At 39.6% G+C, this 23,940-nt stretch overlaps 1 protein-coding gene across 1 annotated transcript in view; it reads left to right on the top strand.

The window, feature by feature from the left end:
* LOC115058031 (netrin-G1-like) overlaps positions 1 to 21,439 on the top strand; it is a 53,386-nt gene extending 31,947 nt beyond the window's left edge. The window contains exons 4-6 of the mRNA XM_029525322.1: positions 8,595 to 8,771; positions 12,343 to 12,365; positions 20,133 to 21,439. Coding sequence (XP_029381182.1) covers positions 8,595 to 8,771; positions 12,343 to 12,365; positions 20,133 to 20,371 — 439 coding nt within the window. The 3' untranslated portion in view covers positions 20,372 to 21,439. The remainder of the gene's footprint in view (positions 1 to 8,594; positions 8,772 to 12,342; positions 12,366 to 20,132) is intronic.
* Positions 21,440 to 23,940: the final 2,501 nt, after the last annotated feature.

Below are 23,940 nucleotides of genomic sequence, written 5' to 3'. Positions count from 1 at the left end.
CTTCTCAATACGTGGAAAACGGGACTAGTTAGGAAGATGCATCCATATGGCAGGAAGCCAAAGTAAACACTGAGTCAAGCCCAGTTATTTTTCAGCGTGGGACTCTTTCTTGTTGCCCCTTTAAATGGCTACACTGCAGTATTGCCCTTCATATAACTACACAAGCCAAAACAAACTGCACACACACATGCACTCACAAGCTGACTGGCTCTTGTCCAGGCTCTCGCTCGCTCGCTCACACTCACACACACACACACACGCACGCACACACACACACTTGCAATACACCAAGCCTGTGCCCTGTGAACCATGACAGCTGTATCCAGCTTGATTGACAGAGTTAGAAAGTCAGATTCAAGTGCAGGTTCACACGACCCCCAGCGTTACTCTGCTACCACGGTAAGGTTCTCCAACGGCTCTGCCAACGTCTGCTCACTTATCTTCCACCAGATGTCTGTCACATGCTGCGATGTTTTCTGCCAGTCATCTCCCAGTCTCTGGCGTTTAATTAGTGCTCATTATGGCCTAGGCTTTCTTTGTAAATAATATATGGCTGCCAGAGAAAGCACATCAACACAAGCTCTCTCTGGAGGAGTGGCAGTAAAACTCATTAACATGTTCTTTTGTTACACCCACTGTATGATCGGGTTTTACTAGGAGTAAAAAAGACGAGGTTGCTGTGACTTTGTGTGTTTAAATGGTCTATAGGTTTGTTGTGGTGAGTGCATGTCCTCAACTGGAAAATATAGTCGCAAAGCATGCGTTTGTCCTCTCACTACAGTATATTGTTAATACTTTTCGAAACTTTGTGTTTATTTGTACATTCACCATTTATACTGTACTACATGAGAACCAGAAGTAGGAAACACTTGAATGCTTTTGTGTTGTCTTTCTCACAAAGACACACACATACACACGGGCATGTACGCACACACACACACACACGAAACATGTAGTCAGCCTTGAATTTCCATATTAATATGTCCTTCTATTGGTGATTTCTTCACGACTTCCTCCTTGTCTCTGCGGTTTACATCACATGAATGAGACAGCTCTCCACCATGAGAGCTGAGGTGGGAATGGGGGGGGGGTCCGCATTACCATACTGTATGCCTACATCAATGCACAACCTCAATAATAGCCCCTGTCATTGAAACAAATCACAGGCCTTCAGTGGCAGTGGTCCAAGCCACGCAAATTCAAATTTCATTTCACCTCAGCAGAAAATTGGAGCAAGGGGAATTAACTTGTGATCCATTCCTAATATTTCTCCAACAATTTGGGGAGCCCTGGCGGGGCTGCTTTATATTTTGATAGGGGACGCAAACAATTTGCTTGAGATGTATTACATTACACCCCGAAGAATGACAAAATTGGCCACAGCACATAGCGACAAAAACAAGCCTAATCGGACTCTTCAATTTCACGGTGACACAGCCTGGTGTAATGAGGTGACTCTCCTCTTTCCTCATGGAAAGGTTCAACACCAGCTGACATGTAAAACATGGCAACACAAAGAAGGGTTGTCAATCTCATTATATAAGCTTGATTTGCTTTATCCCTGCACAAATGAGTGGTGCTGCAATGTTTTCTCTGCATTGTTTGCTAAAGGCAGACAAGTCAGGTTGCATATTGCAGAGAACATTCCTTTGCTCCATTAAAGTCTTTATTTTTTAGATAGAAGTTATATTATTCATTTGATACATATGAATCATTCTGTTTTTCAAAGTGGTACTATACTTACTAAACTATAAAATTACACATTTTTCTACATTAATGTTTACTGAAGGCAAGCCAAGGACAATGAGCCCAAGATTTTTTTTTAATTTCTCTAAATGTTCCTCGAAGCTGTATCAACACTCCCACGAATACAATTCTGGATGAAAAATATAAAATTTTTGGTCTACTCGTCAAATTTAAAGATGCTGCCTCATTGCTCAAGGACAAGCTTGTTCTTTTTTTCTTGATCAAAGAGGAGTATATAAATAACTGGTCAAAGTACAGTACATTAATTAATAAAAGATTAAAACATCAGTCTATTTAAAATTTAAGCATGTGAGAAACAGGACACGATCTTATTTTAGCAGTAGCTTTAAACTTTTTAAAAAGCTCTTTAAATAGATAAACTTACGGTGATTAAGTCAGTTAGTTGTCTTATAAGGGTGGTAGGATCATTTCAATGGGTTTAGCCTGTACCATGTTACACCTTCAAGCTCGTTTTATGTGTTTATACTTTAGACAATCCATTTGACCATGAATCTGAATAATAGTTTGACGCCAAAAGAAAGATTTTTGGACTTTTCTTCTCCACGAAAGGTTGCAAAAGTGTATAACCCCTCCCAAAAGAACCTGCAATCATTAGAAAAACAATAACTGAAGGGCAGTCCAGACAGGAAAAAAATATATGACCAAATGCTTTGATCCCCCCATGTAAAAGAACCAAACATCCACAATGATGGCAGGGTATTCCGGTTTAGTCAGGTAATGTGTTGACATTCATCAAAAATTTTCAGTAAGGCAAAAGTTTTCCTCTACAACCTTGATCTCTCCGTATCTGTCACTGGTATCACCAGTCAAGATATGTGAGCCCCTCGAAGTGTCTTGTCAAGAAAAGTTTCAGGAAACCTCAGTATGTATTTATACAGCACGGATGCACATTACTGCGTTTGACCATGGCTAACTTGTGTGAGGAACAGGTGACTACAGCGCTGAGGGAGACAGGCTTGCTCAGTCAAACAGAGCAGCAGGCGCAGTTTAGAGAAAAAAAAAAGAAAGAAAAGGAGGCTAACATTTTGCAGTTGTCCAAAGGAGAAGCTGAATTTTCATTTCAGAAACCAATTCATAAAAGTTGCTCTCTGTACTTACCCAATCTTCACAGCAGCAGAATAATTCAGTGGCAAAAAGTTTAGCAGCCAGCCTTTCATCGGCGTGTGGCCCGGCCCTGGGGAGGTCGCAGCATTAAAGGCTTTCCTGTCACAGGTGCAGAAAATCTGGTCAATTACATCTTGCCTTCACTAAAAAAAACAACTCAAGAAGCTAAACTAAAGGAGAAATGCACCACAGCAGGGCCATCTAATGGAATTTGCAAATCAGAATCAGCATGTACAGTTCCAATGAATAGATTTTTATAAACAGTATGTCAAAACAACTTTTCATCTAACATTGGAACAGTTTTAACTGAAGAAGTTATATTGAAAGTCCTGCTCACCCACAATTGATAGGTGGGGTAAGGTTGAAGTTAGGTAAATCCATGCTGACAGTTGTAAAAGGTCACCACTTTCACTGCATACGGCTTTTTCACAGAAGACAGTTTTGACAATGCACCATAGCAGAAACACTAAACCTTTAACAAATACGTCATACTATTCAAGTGTCCCTGTAGGGAATGATAGCCGACAAGTTTCTATGTGTTCAAATGTAGTGCATTTACTCAATATACAGAAAATAGGATTCATTGGATGTTTACATCTGATAACATAATACTTGCTAATAACATGCAAATATCAGGATTATTGTCCAGTCACGCACCATGAAACCTCTGGAGAACAAGTAAGCTGACATTAGTAAGAGAGTCACAATGAAAAGTCAAACAGTGGTTAAGAGTGTGCAAAATGTGACTGAAAAAACTTCAGTTTGATATATTACTTGGAGGTACACTGCAGGTAATTGGTCCACGCTAATGTGATGCCATTTTTCTATATCTCTTTAGTGATGTTAAAGCCATGAAAATAATGGTTTATTCAATTCAGCCTTGACCTGGAGATGAATCATATAATCGCATCACATAAATCACATAAAATATAATGTAGCGATGCCATAGTAATGGTTTAGTGCAATTTAGACTCAGTTTTACAGAGTGGCAATGGTTTGATGCATTTTTTTTTACCATGAACAACATCATGATTGCAATAATTAATGTATTGGTGTTGTGGAACAAACATCAAAAAGATGCAATGTTGACCAAAAAACCATGGCCAATAGCGAGTTTGGTAAGACATACATATATATATACTGTAATATAACCTAAAGTATTTTTTTGGACTCTTGGTGATAAGACTGACTATTGCGCTGCTGGCTGAAGGTGTTTGATAATAAAAACAATAATAAACTGCACAAACAGCCTAAGATGTCATTGTTATCGGAGGACGGTACCATAAAAACTGGTGGATGGTAATGAATTAAGTGACAGTGAGCCGGCATGCCCAAGGCTAAGACCCTGAAAATAAAGCAGCTAAATGTAATTCAGCCATCATGAGCTCTATTATTCAAACCTGTGGCACATTGAAATATTATAAATGAAAAGGGTTCATACAAACAAAAACAATGTGATTTGTTCAACCTTAGAAGTGGAGAGTAAGCAGCGTGTCAATCAAACACACCTATATCATTTGAGAGGTCTCATTAAAGCAAATAAATTAGTGGACTTACATGTTTGTTTGTTTGTTTGTTTTTTTGAAACGATAAAGATAGGTACTTAAATAAACAGGTTTAAAATGCAAATCTCTCCTTACTGTTTTAAGGCGGATTTCCCTTCAATGATTTCTCTAATGAATGACCGCATTTAACAGGACATCACATTTTTAACTTTAATTCTATTACATTTCTTATCTGCTCTTCCAGCTCATTATGATTTTCATTACCATAATTTCTCACCACTCAAACATTAATACCACTAGATATAAGTTCACTGCAATTTGGTGGCCAAGAACTAGTCCAAGAGGCAATGCATCACTCTTTTTGTTCTTGTCCAATCACATCTGATGTATAAATCTGATGTGTAAAGTTGATTGCACTGCAAAAAAAATAAAAAATAAATAAATATATATATATATATATATATATATATATATATATATATATATATATATATATATATTTCTTGAACGTAAGGTCGAACTTGAAAATTAGCAAATGAAAGTTTTTCACAATGGAAAGTTTTCCTAACCTGTCAGCTCAGGCTCCTGCACTTTGAGGTTCTTATTTAACAATTTTTGTGCATCTCTCTTGTATTGAATCAGAGATGCCAGGAGCTGTCACAAAGAAGAAAAGCTGTGTTAGACACAGTGAGCCTGTCAACACAGTGCCAAGCAGCCAGGAGAAACCAGGATTCAGCAGCAGCCAGAGTAGAAGACATAGGGCACTGCAGTTGTCGACTCCAGAAAATAAACATATTTGCCTCCTGTAACTCAAAGCATGAAATAGACCAATCCGATCCTTTGTGTTTTATTTTGCAGACTAGTCATAGAAGACATTAGCTGCCTTACACAGATTGATCACGACATTAAAAAAAAAAACAGTTAAATAGTCTGGAATCTATCTGAGCTGTCCATAATGTAAGCATGTGTATCTATGTGTGTTGCCTGGTTGCCAGCAACCAAGAGAAGATAGCAACCGTGGCAGCTGGTAGATGGAGCCATCACATCATGTCCTTGGGTTGGTGCCACTCTAAGAGTCTCCTTTTTAAATAACATGTATTTTTGAAACTTTCTGACTGCAGGTACCAGTTTTGTTGATGTGTTCCTTAAAAGACACACATAATTGCCACTCAGCCTACTTTAGAGTAATTTTTGACCTGGGAATGGATGATGATTGTATCTTTTCCCATTGCAGAGTGACCCCATACTGCTGGCTTTCTGTAGAAGTTTCATCAGAAAGACAGCAGCTCAGACTGTTTGTTGAATGAATCTTAAATATCAAAGAAATACTTCCTATAGAAACTGAAATAAAAATATTTAATGTATTCCAAGGTGTTTTCTTTTTGAGGCATGAATGTTACTGCTGACTTTTAAAAATACAGTCTTCAATATTATTTGCATCACAAAGTAATTCCTTTCAAAAATATATGGATAGTACAAGTGATTTGAGTCTTAACTCAATTATAATTCACAATAAAGCCATTCTTGCTCATAGATGAAACGTCTTATGCCATCATGAGATTAATTTCATTTTCTCTTTGTGCATTTTACCTCCATCTGAAGGAGAGCAGTTAGTAAGAAGGACAGAGTTTGATGATTTTCAGTGTCTCCAAGGGGAGACACTAGATGTCACTTGTTTGGATAATGGATAATACCAATTGCTGTTGGGCTGAACACAGGATAAAAAGTCGATAAAACTTCATAAAATGTCTCTTTGTAATGGCGCCAGTTCAAAAGGCTGGACATACAGCGGCTCTCTTTCCTCATGTGACCAAAACCAGGTAGAGAGAACCTCTCTGATTTCAATATGACAATGCCAGCGGCAAAAGCATCGCATCCCAGCACTCCCCAGAGTCCACATCCTCCACTCTATTGGTGTGCTACCCACACCAGTTGGGCCCGATGATCCAGATTTTGCTGGTTTTTAATTAAGTGGAAGGTCAAATCTCATCGCTCTTGACTTCAGGGAGCCTGTGCTGTCTGCATGGCAAAAGCACTACCCCCAGTCATTAATTTTATGGAGCAGGGACTTAAATTGATTAAAAAGTTAAAGACTATGGGGAATGAGTGGGAAAAAATGCACCACGATTTAGCTGCTGTGATGTGGTTGCTAATATTGTTCAGGCAGCAACCAACCTGAGGAATTATGTTGATTTTGGTTTTACACTTTTTATAAATTTTGAAATTTCTGCTGCTTATAAAATCCACTTTTATGAACTTCGAGGGACTGAAAATAGTAAAAATCCTGTTGTGTAATTACCAAGATCCATGACCATTACCTATTCACCGACAGGTTTTGCTATTGTGTTATTTTAGGCACTTCTGTTGAGTACCTTGGTTTCACAACATTTTGTTCAAAACAAGAAAATATGGATTACCATTTCACCAATTTTCCTTTTGGACCAAAACTTTTTAAACTATTTAGAATTTCTATTCTGCACTATACATTTACATGTTAATACCATACCAATACCAAAGCTGGACAGATACAATATTTATGATGTAATGTTATTTATCTATTAAGAACTCTTATTTGTGCTTGCAGTTTCACTTTTAGCCTAATTGGGATATTCAAGTGTTTAATACACCAATTTCACAGCAGAAAGGTTGTGTACATTACTTGAATGCATTTTTGTGTAATCAGAAAATAAATGTTTAAAATTGGAGTAGAATAATATTAAGTAGGAATGATAGTGATGATTTAAATAATTATATTCATATTATTAAAAATTTTGGATGAGCCATTTTTGCAATATAACAACACTCAAACATTTTACAATTGTGTGTATAGTATTAATATTATAATTTCTAAATGGGAGGGAGTAAAACAAAAGTTACTTCAGACCTTATTCCATGACTTTCTACAGCTACTGATCAGCTATGCAGAGCAAGGTACGGTTTCCTTGTTTCCCGCAGTTATCCATCATTAATGTGCGATGTCACTGTAAGGCCAGGAAGTCAATTAGAATGGATGTATTAGTGACTGCTCCTGTCATTTCTCTGTCTCATGTTCACTGGTGATTATAGGCAACAGATATCCAGCTCCTCGGCCGAAAATGGGAGAAATCTTCCTTCGGAAGCACTTTGTAAAAACAAACATAGGGAAGATGCGAAATCATGAGCTACCCAAACCTCAGGAGAGGTCTCGTGTGTCAGATCCTCTCAATGGCTCCCTATACCCTGACTGTGCGTGAATCACCCCCCCAACCCCAGCCTCCTGAGAAGCTGAGGTCACTGGTTGTAACCTTTTACCCTCTCAGGAATAAAATCAAAGATGGAGAATTATATTTGGAATACAACTGCAATATGAAACTGTAATATCTCATGTGACAGCAAACATAGCCTGTTCCTCCTCTGATAGAGCTTCTCGCTGGGAGCAAACAACTCTCGTTGAAAAAGAAAAGATCTCATTCTGCAAGCATGCAGCTGACTCGCTGCTGCTTCAGGTTATTAGACCCACAAGTCTGACTCAAACTGCTACCAATTTGTTCTTTTTCCACAGGCTTGGAAATACAAGCACGTTTGTTCCATGTGGTCAAACGGGGGGTGGGTTTGGCTGAGTGTTGACAGCCGTCAGGCCTTCTCTCCTCTCCTGTCAGGAGCATCTGTCAACCTTGCCACAGTTCTGTCTAATAAACCAGCTCCGCCAACCAGTAGGGTTTCCTGCCTGAAGGCTCCCTCGCCAAATAACAAAGTAACTTTGAAGAAAAAGAAAAAAGAGAATTCTCCTGCTACAGTGCATCTCTCTGTGCTATCATCTCTCTATCAGATCCCTGTTTTGCACTCAATTAGCAGATCTTACAGAGTGCCATTCATTTAGCTCTTGGAGCTGCAAAAGTGACCTTGTTCACTGTTTTCTCCTGATGGGAAATGACAATTTTTTTTGTTTGTTCTTTTGTTTATTTTTTAGGGGGTGTGGACGTAGTTCTTTTAGTTGTTTGTTTTTGTTTTTTTTTTTAAGAAGAGCCTAACAAACCTTTGTGGAGGCTTAATCCGAGTCAGATAACCCACCAGGATTTCAATTTACCTCTGTGAAAAAAAGCCCCCCCAAAAAAGGCCCAAATAAACATCGCAGCAAGGGTTAGGCTTTGTGTAATCCCCCCAGAAGGTATTGATTCACTGGGTTCAGAATGATGCCTATTCATGTCTCCGTCTTTTGTTGTTATCTTTCTGTCTCAGGTGCAAGTGCAACCTGCATGCCAACAGCTGTGTGTTTGACAAGGGGAAGCTGGGCTGTGAGTGCGAACACAACACCACAGGGCCAGACTGCAGCCGCTGCAAGAGGCACTACCACGGACGAGCATGGAGCGTGGGCTCTTACCTCCCTATACCGAAAGGAACTGCAAATATATGTGAGTATATCACTATTTCTGTTATTTGATACATTATGCAAGTAAAATGAGTGGTGTGTTTGTTGCTGGTAGTGACACACAATTCCTGTGTGGTTACAGCAGTATTTGATAAAGACTGACACACCATGCCTCTTTTTTTCCCCTGCTTTTGATTATTTATTTAAGTTTTGTTTGCCCTTGAGGGATTATTGAACCACTGGTTGGTGTTCTGGCGCAGCCGAGACTGTTAAATATGTGTTATGGTATTAACAAATATGTAAGTATATAGCAATACCACTTATGAATCTACTTAAAAAGACTTAATCAGGCAAAAAATTCATGTAATCTACCGGTGTCTATTAAACATCATGTAATTATAACAAAAATTATTGTTGTCCAAATTTTCAAGAACATGTCCAAGACTTCTTCAGAGTCACTCAGCTTCCCAGCTAGGTGTTACCAAACAAATTAAAAATACATTTTCAGTGAAAGCTTTGAAAAAAATTAGGAATGTGGACATTGTATTGAGATTTTTTTTTTCTTTTCCAATTGTGGATCTTTAGAAAACTAAATTTATCACTAATACAGCTCAAAATGGCCAAATGATTTATTTTAATAACGCTAACCCTGTGTTTTTGCACCACTGGTCAGTCATTTCGTGTTTTGGTTTTCTTTTTATTTAGTATTAGATTATAGTGATACTTTGGGATTCCTGCGTCAACTTCACAACAATTGTGTTCTAATGCTGAATATTTCTCTGCTTGTTCACATCGTTGAGGCAGAAGGTGCTCTTTTGCATTATCCCCATTATAATCTTGGACAGGAGTTGAGTCACATTCATCAAATCCCATGCCTGAGGCAGGGGGCTCATTGCCTCAATAAATCTAATACAGCCACGCAGGGATGTGGTGGTGGACAGCCAGGCAAGGCCAGATGGTGGAAGATCTAGCCCTCTGGTTCTCCTTTCTCACTGATTCAGCCTTGAAGTCGGGAGCTATCATGGGATTGACAGCAGGTTTTTCAGATGCTTGGTTTGATTGTCTGACTTGAATTCTCAGACGTGCCGTTTTTTTTTATTAGATGTGTACAAAGATATGATATTGCGATTGATCCACTGATTTTGTGAGTAAATCTGTGCAGTAACAGCGCTTTTTCATGCTTTTCTTTGGGCTGTTTGTTCGACGATGAATTGGCTGATTGCAGCCATCGGCATGGATTTGTCTCCCATGAGTCGGTGCCTGTGTATGCATGTATGTGCACTGACGAGTTTTGTGTCTGCCTCTGTGCACATGCAACATATTTGATTGCATAGGAGGAGGGCGGGGGGAGGGGTGTTGTTTGTGGGAGCTTTTTTGAACTCTAAGGAGATATTGCTGGATTTACCCTTGCACCTCTCCTGTGTTATGAGCCTCCATGTAATGTGGTGCTCAACGTCAGATTGACAGGCCGTTATTAAAAAATCCAACACTTGGCCGCATCTGCAGTGAACCGATGAAACCAGGGTCTAGCCATATCCAAAGCAATATTAGCACTTGTTTGGGAGTGGCATAAAATGCAATAATGTTGCACATGGAAATGACGTAAGAATATTGGTCCCCCAGGTGTTGAATGAGCACACTTTTGTCTTGAATTATTCTTATTTCTCTCATAAGTAAAGCCCAGGCCTTGTAACATGCCTTTATCCATTATGTGAAGCTCATTTTTCCTGTGAGGATATTAAACATACAGCCCTCATATCAAGACAAATATGCTGAACGTGCAAAATGTAATTATGGTTTAATAGCTTTCATCTGTCATCAAGTCTTCCTCTTTAATCATGAAAGTAATTTATCTCATAGGTAGGAACAGGGAAAGGTCTATTACATATTCAAATCCCCACACATGTAGATATATGGACATACGTGACCCCTCATTCAATAAATTAGAGCCAAAAATGGAGCCCTGCGTTTCTATGGGCCAGAGCTGTCAGCGGCAGAGTGAGTGAGAGTGACTCAAATCCATGGCTTCCGTAAAAAAATAAAAAAATAAAAAAAGAGGTGTGTAATCTGTAAGTTGCCCGTAGAGAAGAAGAGGAATCACTTGGAGAATTATGTTGACAGTCCACTTTGCAGGGAACACAACTCATCTTGTGTTCCAAAGCAGGTTCACAGGTTAAGAGGAGTTAGGGCTGAGAGTTTGATCAGACTGAAGAATGTGTTTTGGCTTCAAAGGGCAATATTGTTTGCCCTCCATTTCTCACACAGAACAGCTATTGGTTAAGAATTGCAGCTTGCTTGGGTTCTTGCAAATTGAGGCTTAAAATCTGTGCTTTTCCTGCTGCTGCAGTGTTGTGCTCTTGCCAGCAGTTGCTGTGACAGCCCCCAAACTGGTAATGAAGTGATGAATGGGTTGCAAACAATATGAAAGGCCCACAGAAACATAATCACAGAAGGCCAACGCGATAAAGCTTATGAAAAGGATCAGAAATCACTCTAATTATGGGGTAGGATTTGCCTGCTGATGACATTAACATTACACAAAGATGGTGGATCCACAGCCAGATACTGATAATATGTGGTGCAGACAAAGGCTGCATCAGGCAGCTCCTGGGCACAGCCAAGGTTTGACTCTTTGAAAATGCACATACTTGTTTTTTCCTTCCTTTTAAATCAAGCATTCAGTCTAATGACAGTTGAGTTCCAGGCGCTTCAGTCTGACACAATCAAAATAAACACTAAGGTAGCTTCAGATGCTATCTGATTTGTTGATAGACACATTTGCTGATTTAAAAGACAAAGAGAAGCCAAAAGCAGCTATAAAACAAACAAACTGGAGACAACATCGTTATTCCAAACGGTGAATACACTGACAACAAAAGGTTTTCCCACATGTTGAATATTGATTGTTTCGACATTTCATCACCGGCAAATCTGTTATTATCATCAGTGGGAGGTGGGTGTTGGACCAGGCATTGGTCCGGTTCTCTGGGAAGCCATGGCAGTTGTTAATCAGTGGACATAGTGGAGACCAATTGGATAAGTGTTGGTTGGCTTTCATTACTCAAGGAGAACAACACAAAGATGTTTTTTTAATAACTTTTTCATGCATAAAGTTTCAAGAGCTGGAATTATAAATTTCACGTTTTAATGAGACATTGTGTCTTTGCTCTTTTTGCAGGTATCCCCAGTAATCACGGACCAGTGCGTAAGTTGATCACACTTTGTAAATTGGCATGCTAATGAATGGTTTCTTTCCTCAGTAATGACTAACTGTTGTTTCACTGTTGGTGGTGTGAAAAATCATGCCAAACATTGCCATTATTGGCCATTAGTATGTTTTGGGGGGAAAGAAAGGTCTTTGTTTTGATCTTGATACACAATTAGTAACAGAACTGAACCAATCCATTTCTAACAGTGAAAATTCTTGAAACAAGACAAAATGTCTATCGGGTTTTGGGAAATAAACTACATTTATAAAAAGCTAGGCTGCTAACTTCAAATGATTAAAATCAATATATATTTTATTTTCCGCCTAATAGTTTTACAATTCTTCTGGTGCTGTTTTATATTGTCCTAAATTTTTGGCAAATAAATGGAAACCAATCGCTACCTCGAAAGACCTCCATCCAGCTCAATTTTCAGCAGGAAATTGAAATTAAGTGGCCGGTGATTTAATCACAGTGAACCTTTAGTAATTTAAAGGATAGATGGTTTGTAAATAATGAGCTGATGAGTTTTCAAATGAAATGACTTGCTACTTTATAACAAATTTCAGTAGTGTCCTTCATGTCTTGCCAGTGTATCCGCAGGCAGTCTGGAGAATGATTTCTCGCCTCCATGCTTGAATATTTGCTTTAAGCACACAGACAGATATTTGCCCTAAGACAGAAGCTGGAAAAACCCATCTTTTATGAAGATTTACTTCCCACTATGCATCTTTTCGCATGCTGATGTCTGAAGGTGACTTCTCGTGCTGGATAACAAAAGCAGTTACCACGTGTACATGTCTCTGCTTTTGTCTTGTAAAAAAAATAAATAAAAAAAATCACTTATTTAAGCTGCATGCGCACGATTCTACATGGGTCCATTTTATAATAAGAACTCAGTACCCGTAAAATTGTAGTGAGGCAATCAGCCCTGATAAAAAAAAAAAAAAAAACTAGTTATTGTGAAAAACAAGCATCTATGCATGCTGTCCCTGTGCTTTAACAAGATAACAGCATGAATTTTTGACAACTCAGTGTAATATATAACCTCTCCCATTTTTACACAGATCGAGCAAATGCCTCATCTCTTGGTGTTGCAAATCGTAACCAAGGTAGGCTTATAGGCTTTGTAACTTCAGCATGACGTTAACGCTACAAAGAAAAAATTGATTGCTTATTGATTGGCCATTTGGGGGGGGGGCATATGTAATGCAGTATATGCAAATACAGTGTGCGGTAGGTTGCTTTCACGAAGCCTTGATGCTTTTATCCAACACGCACACAAACACACGCTGGTCCTCACCAGGCGGACCTTTTGTTGTGGGAACACTGTAGGGAACGGACCACATGCTTCGCGATCGAGGAGTCCACAGCCTCCTGACCTCTTTGATCATGCCCTCTTTTTAATTACCCAGAATGCTCTCTGGGGGTCCACCCTTTTTGCCATGTTCAGAGGAGAGAAAAAAAAAGCAAAGACAAGGAGAGAGAAGGAGAAAAGAGACCCGGGGGGTGGTATGTAGATTGATCTCCAGCTATCTTCAGCTAATCCTCAGGCCCAGATATCCTGTGTAGTGAGTGTTAAGTCACAGAAAGAGGACTTTCAGGATTTCCACGATCAAGCGAAGGTGCTTCCCTCTCTTTCCTTGCATACAAAACGCAGAGACAATGCGTCTATGGAAATAATCCAGTGTTTGCACAAGTCAGAAGGGAAAAGAAAGCCGGTAACGATCTGTCTAATCTAAACCAACCTCGTGAATGCTTTCTAAATGCCATATGTGAACAGAAGTTTTCAGAGGCAAAATGCCACAGACCGGGAGAGAAAAGGAAACTATGAAACAGAAAATAGTAGTAATGTCAACCAATCACAGAGAGAACCATCAGCTTCAAGTTAATTACTAAGCCTCAGGGTTTATGTCCACACGGCGATCCAAAGAGAATTGAGTCGAGAGTGACTGGACTTGGTTCTATATCCTTGAAGATGTTTTACCCCTCATCCAAGTGGCTTCCTCAGTTCGTGCCTTCTGACTCAGTAAAGGTAGTCTGACTGGCTGGTGATGAAACTCAGATATATAGCCTCAGAGGAGTCGTTATCCACGCTATTGAATGTCAATAGCTCGTTAGAGCTCGGATGTTTTAGTTTTAAATCTCATCTCTTTTGGCCTGCCACCCACACTATTCCAGGATTTTTTTTTAACTTACTTTTGAAAATACTGCTGGACTTGCTTTATTTTGAAAACTCATTACTTTGTTGTCTGAATGGACAAAAATTGAGGCTTTTGGAAACAAAGGCATAAACACTCACTCAAGGTGTTATGCTTCCTGTTTATCCCCCACATGTGTACATGTATGCAGGCGTCACGTATGTATACCTTCAGGTGTGACAGTATTTACTGACATTGTTTCCGATTTGTTTGAAAACTGTTTTTTTGTTGTTGTTTTTTTTTGTTTCTTTATTTAGTCATTTGAACGTGGCCTTACTGGTGTAGCTGTTTAATATTTTGAACAGTTTCTCACCTTTTCAGGACTTTTTGCAAAGACAATATTTATCTAACATTTAATCTTGACTTCATAAGCAGATCCTGGCACAGCATTGAGAAAGAGTAAGCAGTTTCTGTCCTCAGATCCAGACATACTTTCTGCCACTGTCTAGTGCTACTACACAGCTGATAATTTATACTGAACTTTAGAGCTGTGAGACATGACTAATGATGAAGCCTTCATGCTAATATGATAACAGGAGGCATCGCTGAACGCTGGTTTCAGTTTACCCTGACTTCATGACAAAAGGTATTGATCTAGTGTAATTGAAGCAACACTATTCTCTCTCATATCTTATAATTAGCAGATCCTGTATCTGAAAACTGTCTCCATTTATACTTAATCGCTCAGGTGAATCTATAGTTATAAAGGCCCTTTAGATATATTAAATAATTTAAAGAAAACATAATTTTTTCCCCTGTATGTAATTGAATAAAGTACTGTGCCTCTGTGTGGTCTCTTATTTCCTCTGTAGCATAACCGATCATATCACATCTGTTAACCAACCGAGGTATTTAAAAAAAGTTGGCTGTTCAGCGACTTCTTTTCTGTCCATCATAAAATCCAGATATTGCACAAAAAGCTAAGATGTAGAACATCGATTTGTGACTGTCACCTTGTTATCATGGTGTGATTTTTTTATCTATGGGACTTCAGTTGCAGAATATATAAGGCATTCAAGAGGCATCGGTGTATGGACAACCTTTCATCTGAGATGAAAGGATGAGGCAGTGTACGTATGTTTAGGATATAAACAGATCTACAAAAGTAACAATACTAACAACTCCATGTCAAATATTTCTGAAGGTAGGAAGCTGAATGTGTCCTAACGAACACACAATCAAATCTATAATATCCAACAATTTGTGGTTCAGTATGTCAGGACAAAATTGTACTTCAAAATCACAGGATTCTAAAAAGAAGGGTGAAATACACAATTGTATCTTGTTTCCAGTGCCACAAGCAGTATTGTGAAATTTAATTCAGTGCTTTGTCCTCAGTGCCTCTCACTGTTATTCTGTTGTGGTGAAGAATTTCCCTCACGTTGCTTCATCCAACACCCAGACCCAAGCCTAGATCTGTCACAGCAGTTGCCAAATGTAACACATCTGACAGAGGTGTGAGGTGCACATATGTCTCAGAGAGAGTAAGAGAAGCAGCCAGGGCTTGAATAGGTGATGTCATTCAAAGCAAATTCATATTTCATCTGTTTATTATATATTTTTGGACGCAAGTCTGTGTTTTCGGACCCATCGCTTATTAGTCTTCAAATTTTGGTGCAATGGACACCTCAGATACCATAAACTCTCTGATAGGAATTTAATTTTATAATTCACAGTTACAATTAAATCACAATGTACACATTTCATTTAGCTCCTCTAATTAAATATAAATGTATATTATAGCATAAATCACAAAGTTTTACCAACATGTTCAAAATATCCTTAAAAGATGGAAATGGAAATTTCGCTCACATCCAATGCCTTCGTGAATTCTTTTTTTCTGATTTGCAGAGAAAGATTGATTTATCCGAAACTATATTTTGCAAGGGCAGTTGAACCTGTGGCTCCTGTTGAACCTCTGCATAAGCAAACTAATTGGGCTACAGATGCTTTTAGAGAGACACTGGTCCTGAGGGTCCACAGATTATCCTTGAGCCACAGGCATAAATTTAATGTGTAGGCCAGACAACAGAGACTTGTTGATCCCATGGAAATGGTTACAAAAGTACACAGAACAGGTGTTTTCCATTAGCTGTAAAATAAGAAACCTGATTTTTGGAGGCATAGCCAGGAGGCAATATTTATGTTTGAACCCATTAAGGACAAGTCAGCGGAGATTCACATTCATTCCCTTCTGAATTTAGCCCTGAATTACAACTGCACAACTTTTGGCCATGTTACCAAGCAAACGTACCACTTTTGACAAAGAAGTCAGAGACTTCTGCACCCCGATATATAGTTACCTCCAAGGAAGCAACGTTTGACCTGTGTCTTTCTATTTCACAGCAGGATTCAAACTGGATCAGATATCAGATTTGCACCGTACCCGATGGTGGGATGGGAGACTGGACAGGGAGGAACTCATCAAATTCAAAAGCAGATGGAGATCATTAATATGAATTAGATTTCTTTTTTTTCCCCTCAAATCTTTTTGTTATTGGACCTTTGATCTGGACCTCTCTAGTTAGATTGCACTAACAGATTTTTAGGAGCCAGCAGAAATATCCTGAATAACAACAGCACCTCTGATAGGAGCTATTTCTAAGTTTTTCTTTTGCTGCACATAACCTTATTCATTGCAGCATCTAGTCCAGGGCTGTCTAAACGTTTTTCATTGAGATTTGATGAGGGGCAACCATTCTTTATAAATAAAATAACAATCTTTCTCACCGGTTTCAAAACATGATCATATCTGAGATGTTTTTTTAACTCGCAGAAGTTGTTGGTGAATGAACATAACGCAGGTTAATATCTTTACCTTCTCCTTCTTGGCTGGCTTTCTTACAGATGAAGGTTGATAATCCACTTCTTTCTCCAGCCATGGCAGATGATCCATCCGTAATAATCCCGCTGACTTTATTCCACCGAGGTTTCTTGTCATCCACAAACAAAAACAAATAAATCCGGTTTCTTCTGTTAGCTCCTCAAGTCACGATCACTTCATCGTCCACTCCTGTTTAATATCTAAAAACCAGTAATTTAGCGGTGCTTTCATGGCAGACTAACGGGGAAAAAGGGGTCTAACTCCAGCCAGCTGTCTCTGATTCTCTGCTGAAATACCTCCACCTCTCCTGGGTTCTTCTCCGCCATCGGCTCAACACAGTCTCTGATAAATTCACCCTCGGTGAAAGGTTTGCAGTATTTAGCACTTAGCGACACATTGTAGCTCACTTTTGTGGTATTTTAGTTGTAATAAAGCTGCTGTGAAGTTAAAAAATAAAATAAAATAAAATAAAAAAATAAACATCTTCCAGTTGCGTCGGTCTTTCGCTCCGTGTTAGCTGTTAGCTTGTCGTGTTGTTAGCATGTTTTCACCGGTGGTGTCTCTTGAAATTGAACTCCTCATGAACAGACACAATCTTTTAACTACTTGGGCTTAGACAGGGGTGAATTTACATTTCCAACCGCCCTGTCCTGGAAACGGCGGCCCTGGCAGTCAACCTTTACTGTTTGTTTGTTTGACTCACAGCCGCCATTTTAGAAGGTGTCTGTAAGGGTCACGGTGAGGGTCAAAACAGCTGGAGGGCGGCAGCGCTGCAGGTTTCTTTTGGTGAAAAATGAAATTGGATTTTTTTTTTTTTTATGGTTGTATGTATTTTACATCTGATAGGACAAAAATAATACAATTTAAGACAGAGGCTGTGGGTCGCCTAAAGCCAGACTGGACATGTCTGATCTCGCCCTGAATAAGGTCCATAAAAATATCAACCCAGCATCACTGAAACTCTTGTCAGGACTGGAAAGTAAACAGCAGCCAATGTTGTATTACAAATAGTTATTTCGAGTTGATAGGTCATGCAGGTGTTAAATCACACGTCCAGCAGTTATGAAGCACTCCTGCTGCCACTGGAAACAGCGCTGTGATGGAAATCGGCAGACATGCACCAAAGCAGCACCTTTTCCTGCCACAAAACTAAAACCGTGATATGAAAGATGGTTAAATGCTTCTTAGAAATAAGGATAGCTGCAGAGATTTTCTGTTCAGCTCCTTATTCATCTAAAAAGAAATCACTTATTGCTTATTCTCACTCTCAATTGCAGAACATGTACAAAAGATGTGCTTTCTGCAAACCCTCAAAATATAAAGCACAGTGATCATGACAGAAAGGACGCTGCCTTTCAAGGTTGTTGTTGGTGTTTTTATTAATGATTGATACCAGCCTCTTTTACAGCCAATAATAGTATACTCATTCTAATCCAACCGCTTTTACAGCACGACAGCCTTCGTGAACATGATCAAAAATCTGTTCCTCACTCTCAAGTACATCTGCACCACAATAATTTATTTTTTTGTTCAGTATTGATTTGCCCTTTAAACAAGAATGAATATAAACAAACAGTTTATTCATAATATAATTTGCATAGCAGAATCGCGTATGTGTGTGTGTGTGTGTATCGGTGTACTTTAGCTAAATATAAACATCACAATATTACATTCCCAGCATTGATTCGAGAAAGTTTTGTGGCAGAAAATTTCAATCTATCTAAAACATCAGTGGTAAATGTCAGGTTTCAATGTCAGTCTCTGAATCAAAGAGCAGTGGCTCCTGGCCAGACTCATTATTTTTGCACTAGTGTTCTAGAGTCATACAGGGAGAAATCTATTGTGAAGCACACTTGCATTTTAAGTAAAGGAGCAATATTTGCTCTTATAGTCCAATTACTGTTGATCTCTCCTTCAACACATAAAGATTGTTGAGCACATCAAACAAAGGCAGACAAGAGGCATTGAGGATGAGGAAGCGGATTCACAAGAACAGTAAATTACAGTAAGACATAAAATTATTGAAAATCCTTAACTGATGATCAAAACGGAATATCCATTTAAAGCAGCAGTGGTGTCTTTGTGAAGAAGGTGGGAATATTATGAAGTTAAATGTAATACCAACGCATTTTTAATCAGTTTTGGCGGCAGCACTGATTATTTGTAGAGTTTATTCTGATGCATGAGCCACATTACGGTAAACCAAGAATGTGATTACTATTTATGCAGGGAGAGATATCCAATTACACTGAAATCTCTTGGCAAATATTACCTCTTCCAGGATTTCATCTCTGCCAGTAGAGAGGCTTCCTGGGATAATTGAGTCTTGAGTTTTTGTCTGGAAATGTGAATATTAGCTTATGTAGTCTTAATCAGTCCATATCAAAACAAAGAAATGTTCTGTGGGCACTCAAACAGCCCTGGTTATTACATCCATTTCTTCTGACAGTCTTGTATTGTTCTCTGTAATGTTAACTGCACAGAAGAAAATAACAGCAGTTGTCAAAATACCTGGAAATGCTTATTTGCATATCAAAGGTAGTGTTGGTGCGGGGGGGAGCCAGGTATCCATCCCACGTCTTCACCTCATCCTGTTTTGAAAGAACAGAATGAAGGGACTGTTTTTTTGTTGTTGTTTTTTTTTTCAGTTCTTTCTGTCATTGTGCCAGAGGGGAACAAAATTTAATTCTACTGTCCAGCTCATAGGGCTGTTTCATAATACTCTGGCATCCTTTGATTCACTAATCATTAATTTCGCCTCATCACTGCCATGGTGTTTGTTTGCTCTTTTGTTTTGCCAGGATTATTTGCTCTGAAGTCCCTTCAGTGCGCCTAAAAATATCCATAAATCCATAAAATGTCTGTGTTCTTTTGTCATAAACAATCATACACAGAAATGGTTTTCACAGGCTGTTGGCTGCGTTTTAGTATTCATACTGTATGTGTCCTGGTTATCTGCCTCCTCTTTCTCTCTGCACTTGTTCACAAAAGTCCTTGGCTTCACCCTTCCTAATATGTCAGCTGTGCTCTAAGGACACAGAGCGATGCAGACAGGACAAGAAGAGGCAGCTTGTGCCCTGTGAACCTGCCCGTTGATGTTCTCTGCCGCCCTATCACTGAGTGATCTATTAATCACCCCCTCCTGTCTCCCCTGCCCTCTCTGCTTTGTCTCCGCAGCTCGAATCTGTGACAACACGATGCTGCGCTGTCAGAACGGTGGCACGTGCCACCACCATCAGCGGTGCCATTGTTCCCCTGGCTTCACAGGCGTCTTGTGTGAGAGAGCTCGCTGCCAGGGCCCAGGGGAGTGCGATGACCAATTGTCTGGACGGGCCTCTTTCTATCATCCCCCGATAGGCTGCCAGCTCGCCCTCACCCTCGTGGTGACCTCGCTGCTGACTGTCTCCCTTTGCTGAGAGACCTTAACAGCCTCCCATCCTCAACCGAACCCCGAAAACCCCCGTACGATGAGACTGAATTGTCAACCTTAAAGACATGAAAGACAAAGGGCATGGATAATGTGCTCAATATACAATATACGCAACTCTTTTGTATATCCAAGGCCACAGTGGTGGGTGACAGTTACTGACAGGTTGTGCGCTGATCTGTTGTACACTGAATGAGAGGATTTATGGTGAAGTCACTGCTGTCTCATAATGTCACAGAGGAAATGGTTGGAGCCGTCACTTTGTGGTTGTGTCATTGGCTGATACTTCATTAAAGGCAGACTGCAGACTCAGAGAGAGTTCTGAGAGCCAACTGTACAAAACTAGACACATGATTTCTAAGTTATCATCTGAAGCTATTAAAAAATAATAGTGTGGATGGGGACATCTTGAAACATCTTGCCTCACTGCCTCCTTCCTTACTTGTTATCTTCTTCTTCGTCTCCCCTCTCTCCTCTCTCCTCACCTTTCCCTTTCCCCCATCCTCACTTTCTCCTTCCTGTGCTTTGGTGACTCTGGTGATTTTCCTTTGCTCTGAAGGGTGTCTGTTGTTTTTTGCCAAAATGCTGCACATGTATTATTATCAAGCCCCTCGACAAGTACCAATCTAGTACTTTTTTTTTTCCTCAGAGGCTTTGTAGTCATGCTTGAGCTCACCTGTATGGGAAAAAAAGGTGTAACATACTGTAACTTAATTTAATTTTTGTATAAAAACAGATATTTTCATGACTACGCAAAACAGAAAGATGTATTACTTGTTTTCTATTGCTGCCGAGCCGTCCTAGATGTGGACTCTGAGTGCGCAAGGAGTTCGGTTGTATTATTTCTTTGCTTGTGTGGCACATGGTTCTCTTCGTTTGAGAGCTGCTGTCAAAACTATGTTTACATACACACCTACACAATACACTTTCACCAAAGGGAAAAAGAAAACCATGTCTTTGTCTTGTTGTTGAATAGTAGTAAGTTTATTATGTAGTTACATGGCATTTGAGACAAGATGTGTAGAGTGAAGCAGTGTATTGTTCGTAGATAGGTATAAGCCAATGACAATACATGAATGTCATTTAAAAAGATTTATGAACGCTATCAATGCCAATATTTGACCAACTCACTAAAGCAACAGTTGGTGGTAACAATATATCAGTCCGCAAATAACTACCTGGTGCAATGACTAAGGTTTTTTTTTTTTGGTTTGGGGTTTTTTGTGCTGTAACCCGTCCTTCTTGTGCTCATGCAATGTTGGAGAACCAGAAGAGCCTCAAGCCAAAATCCCATCAGCTTTATGTAAATTTCACAAGAAGATGACTTGGGGAGGGAAAAGGAGATTGAGCGGCAGTCACAGAGGTTGTCCAGCTCAAATCTGTAATCAGATCTAATCCCTGATCAAACGGGAAGAGGGGAAGGTTTTCTGAGCTGGTACGGTTGAAAGCCTGCATCCTGCTGTGAGAGCCTCAGCGAAGCGACACATTCAGGAAATGAGCTTTAATTCATGGAGGGTCAATGAATAGAAATGAAGTCACATCCCACTGGGTGACATATTGAGCACTGAGACCAATTTCATTTGAGAGATAAATTTTCCTCCCGAGGTTGTCATGAGTCTACTGTAAGTGCCTCTCATTAAACGACACTGTCAATGAAAAAAGTAGCAAATGGCTTTTTTGGGAGAGACTATTGTCTTGTCAGACAATGTTTTGAAATTGAGTTAAACAGGTAACTTCATATTATTTGTTCAGCAGATTTTTGGCAGAAAGAAAAAGATCGAAAGAATCTAAATGATAAATTATATCAATTGGAAAGCAAGTTGCAGTAAGTGAGTAAATCCTAAAAATTTTTTTAGCTGCTCCCCCAAACTGGAGGCCCACAAGTTAATAATTTCACACTTAAATTGTGTGCAGTCAAAAATCAGAAAGTACCACGTCCAGCTGACAGTAGTGATCCTGACTAGACCGGGGAAAATTTCATACTTGGAGGTGTTGCAGGTTTCCAAATACTTATAAAATCCAGATAAATCCACATTTTCCATTCCCTGCTGCGTAAACTACTGTCCTGGATCAGAGTTTAGAGTAGCATTGGTGGCGCTCACTTGCATTTGTCTGTTACACACCAGCACCCCCCATCCCAGGCAATTATCCAAAATAGCTTGAGGCTCACATTCAGTCAGTCTTGTAATATTTTAAGTGTCACAAACTGTTTGAAAATAACAATATAGAAGCTTTTGACCTCTGTGTTGCAATCAGCTACTGTAAATCTACTGTATCCACCGTCACTGTCTAATGGGGGGTGGGGAAGGTCAAAAGGTCAGTTGACCCTGAAAGATTACAGCTATGACAAAAAACTGTCATATGATCACACCCAAATCCACGAGCATTATATCTATCCAGCCCTGCACATTTCCGCCTTCTGTGATTTCATAGCTTTGTTCAAGGCTAAGCTCTCCCTGAACTTGCTCAGCAGAATGTAAAGTGGTGCACTTGAGACTGTTTGTAGTGACAGTTGAACTAAAACAAATTTTAGAGCAGTGGTTTAGGCCCTATGTTTGCCTGTGTGCGTGCTTGCGCGCGTGTGTGTGTGTGCGTGTGTGAAGACAATTACCTTTATGACATGTTGGTGCAATAAAATTGGTGTTTTATGACACTTCCTCCTGGCTTTGGGCTGTATTTAGCCATCAGCAAAAAAAAAAAAAAAAGTTTGAAGGTTAAATCCAAGTCTTTTGCACTAAAATGCAGATTATGGCACAAAAGGTTGATGAACAACTCAATGGAGACCATGGCTCTGCCTCCAGAGCAGATGCAATGCCCTGGCAACATCGACATTCTCATCCACGGAGGGAAAATGAGCGCCATAATTCCTCTACATGGCCTGCTAACAGTGGGAATATGGTCATGGTAATATTTAACTTGCCTTTTTCCTGCACCGCAGAGACAGAAAAAGTAAATGTGGCGTCTACGTACACAGCAGAATTGAACACATGCTTGAATGCATTTTGCAATGCATCAATAGCTGGCTAGAAATGCTTATATTTAAACCTACACATGGCAGCGGTGGAACATTTTGTGAAAATGATTTTTTTTCTGATTGATTGCACAAAGAAAGAAAAAACAACTATGGATTTTGTTCCTTAGTTGCTCTCCCTGCTGTTATGTGTTGCAGCCACTCCTTGTCCTTTCTCCTTTCACTTCTAAGACTCGAGTGTAGCGGTGGTGGTGGTGGGGGGTATTAGGAGGACATTTTTAGACATGAGCGCTCCTTCTGTTCTGCCACTGTCAGCACTGGTGGCACCAACAGAAAGTTACATAAGCCAAAGGGTATTCAGTATCGAGGAAAGAAGTGGCTCAGCAGCATGACTGGAGCCCTCATCTTATTAGAAATCCAATATCTATATTCAGCTCATCAATAGACGCTTTTTGAAATGCCCAGAACTCAAAACACAACCCAGCGGTGTTGAGGGACAGGAAGCTTAACTTTTCTGTCAGTCAGCCTTATGAATAGAATAATACAAGTGCAGTGCATATATGTTTATATGATGAGTGTTGTTGGAT

This window comes from Echeneis naucrates, chromosome 17 (assembly GCF_900963305.1).
Source record: "Echeneis naucrates chromosome 17, fEcheNa1.1, whole genome shotgun sequence".
In the NCBI taxonomy this organism is placed as follows: domain Eukaryota; kingdom Metazoa; phylum Chordata; class Actinopteri; order Carangiformes; family Echeneidae; genus Echeneis; species Echeneis naucrates.
The sequence above is the reverse complement of the archived record's forward strand: the minus strand, read 5'-3'. Positions and strand labels throughout refer to the sequence as shown.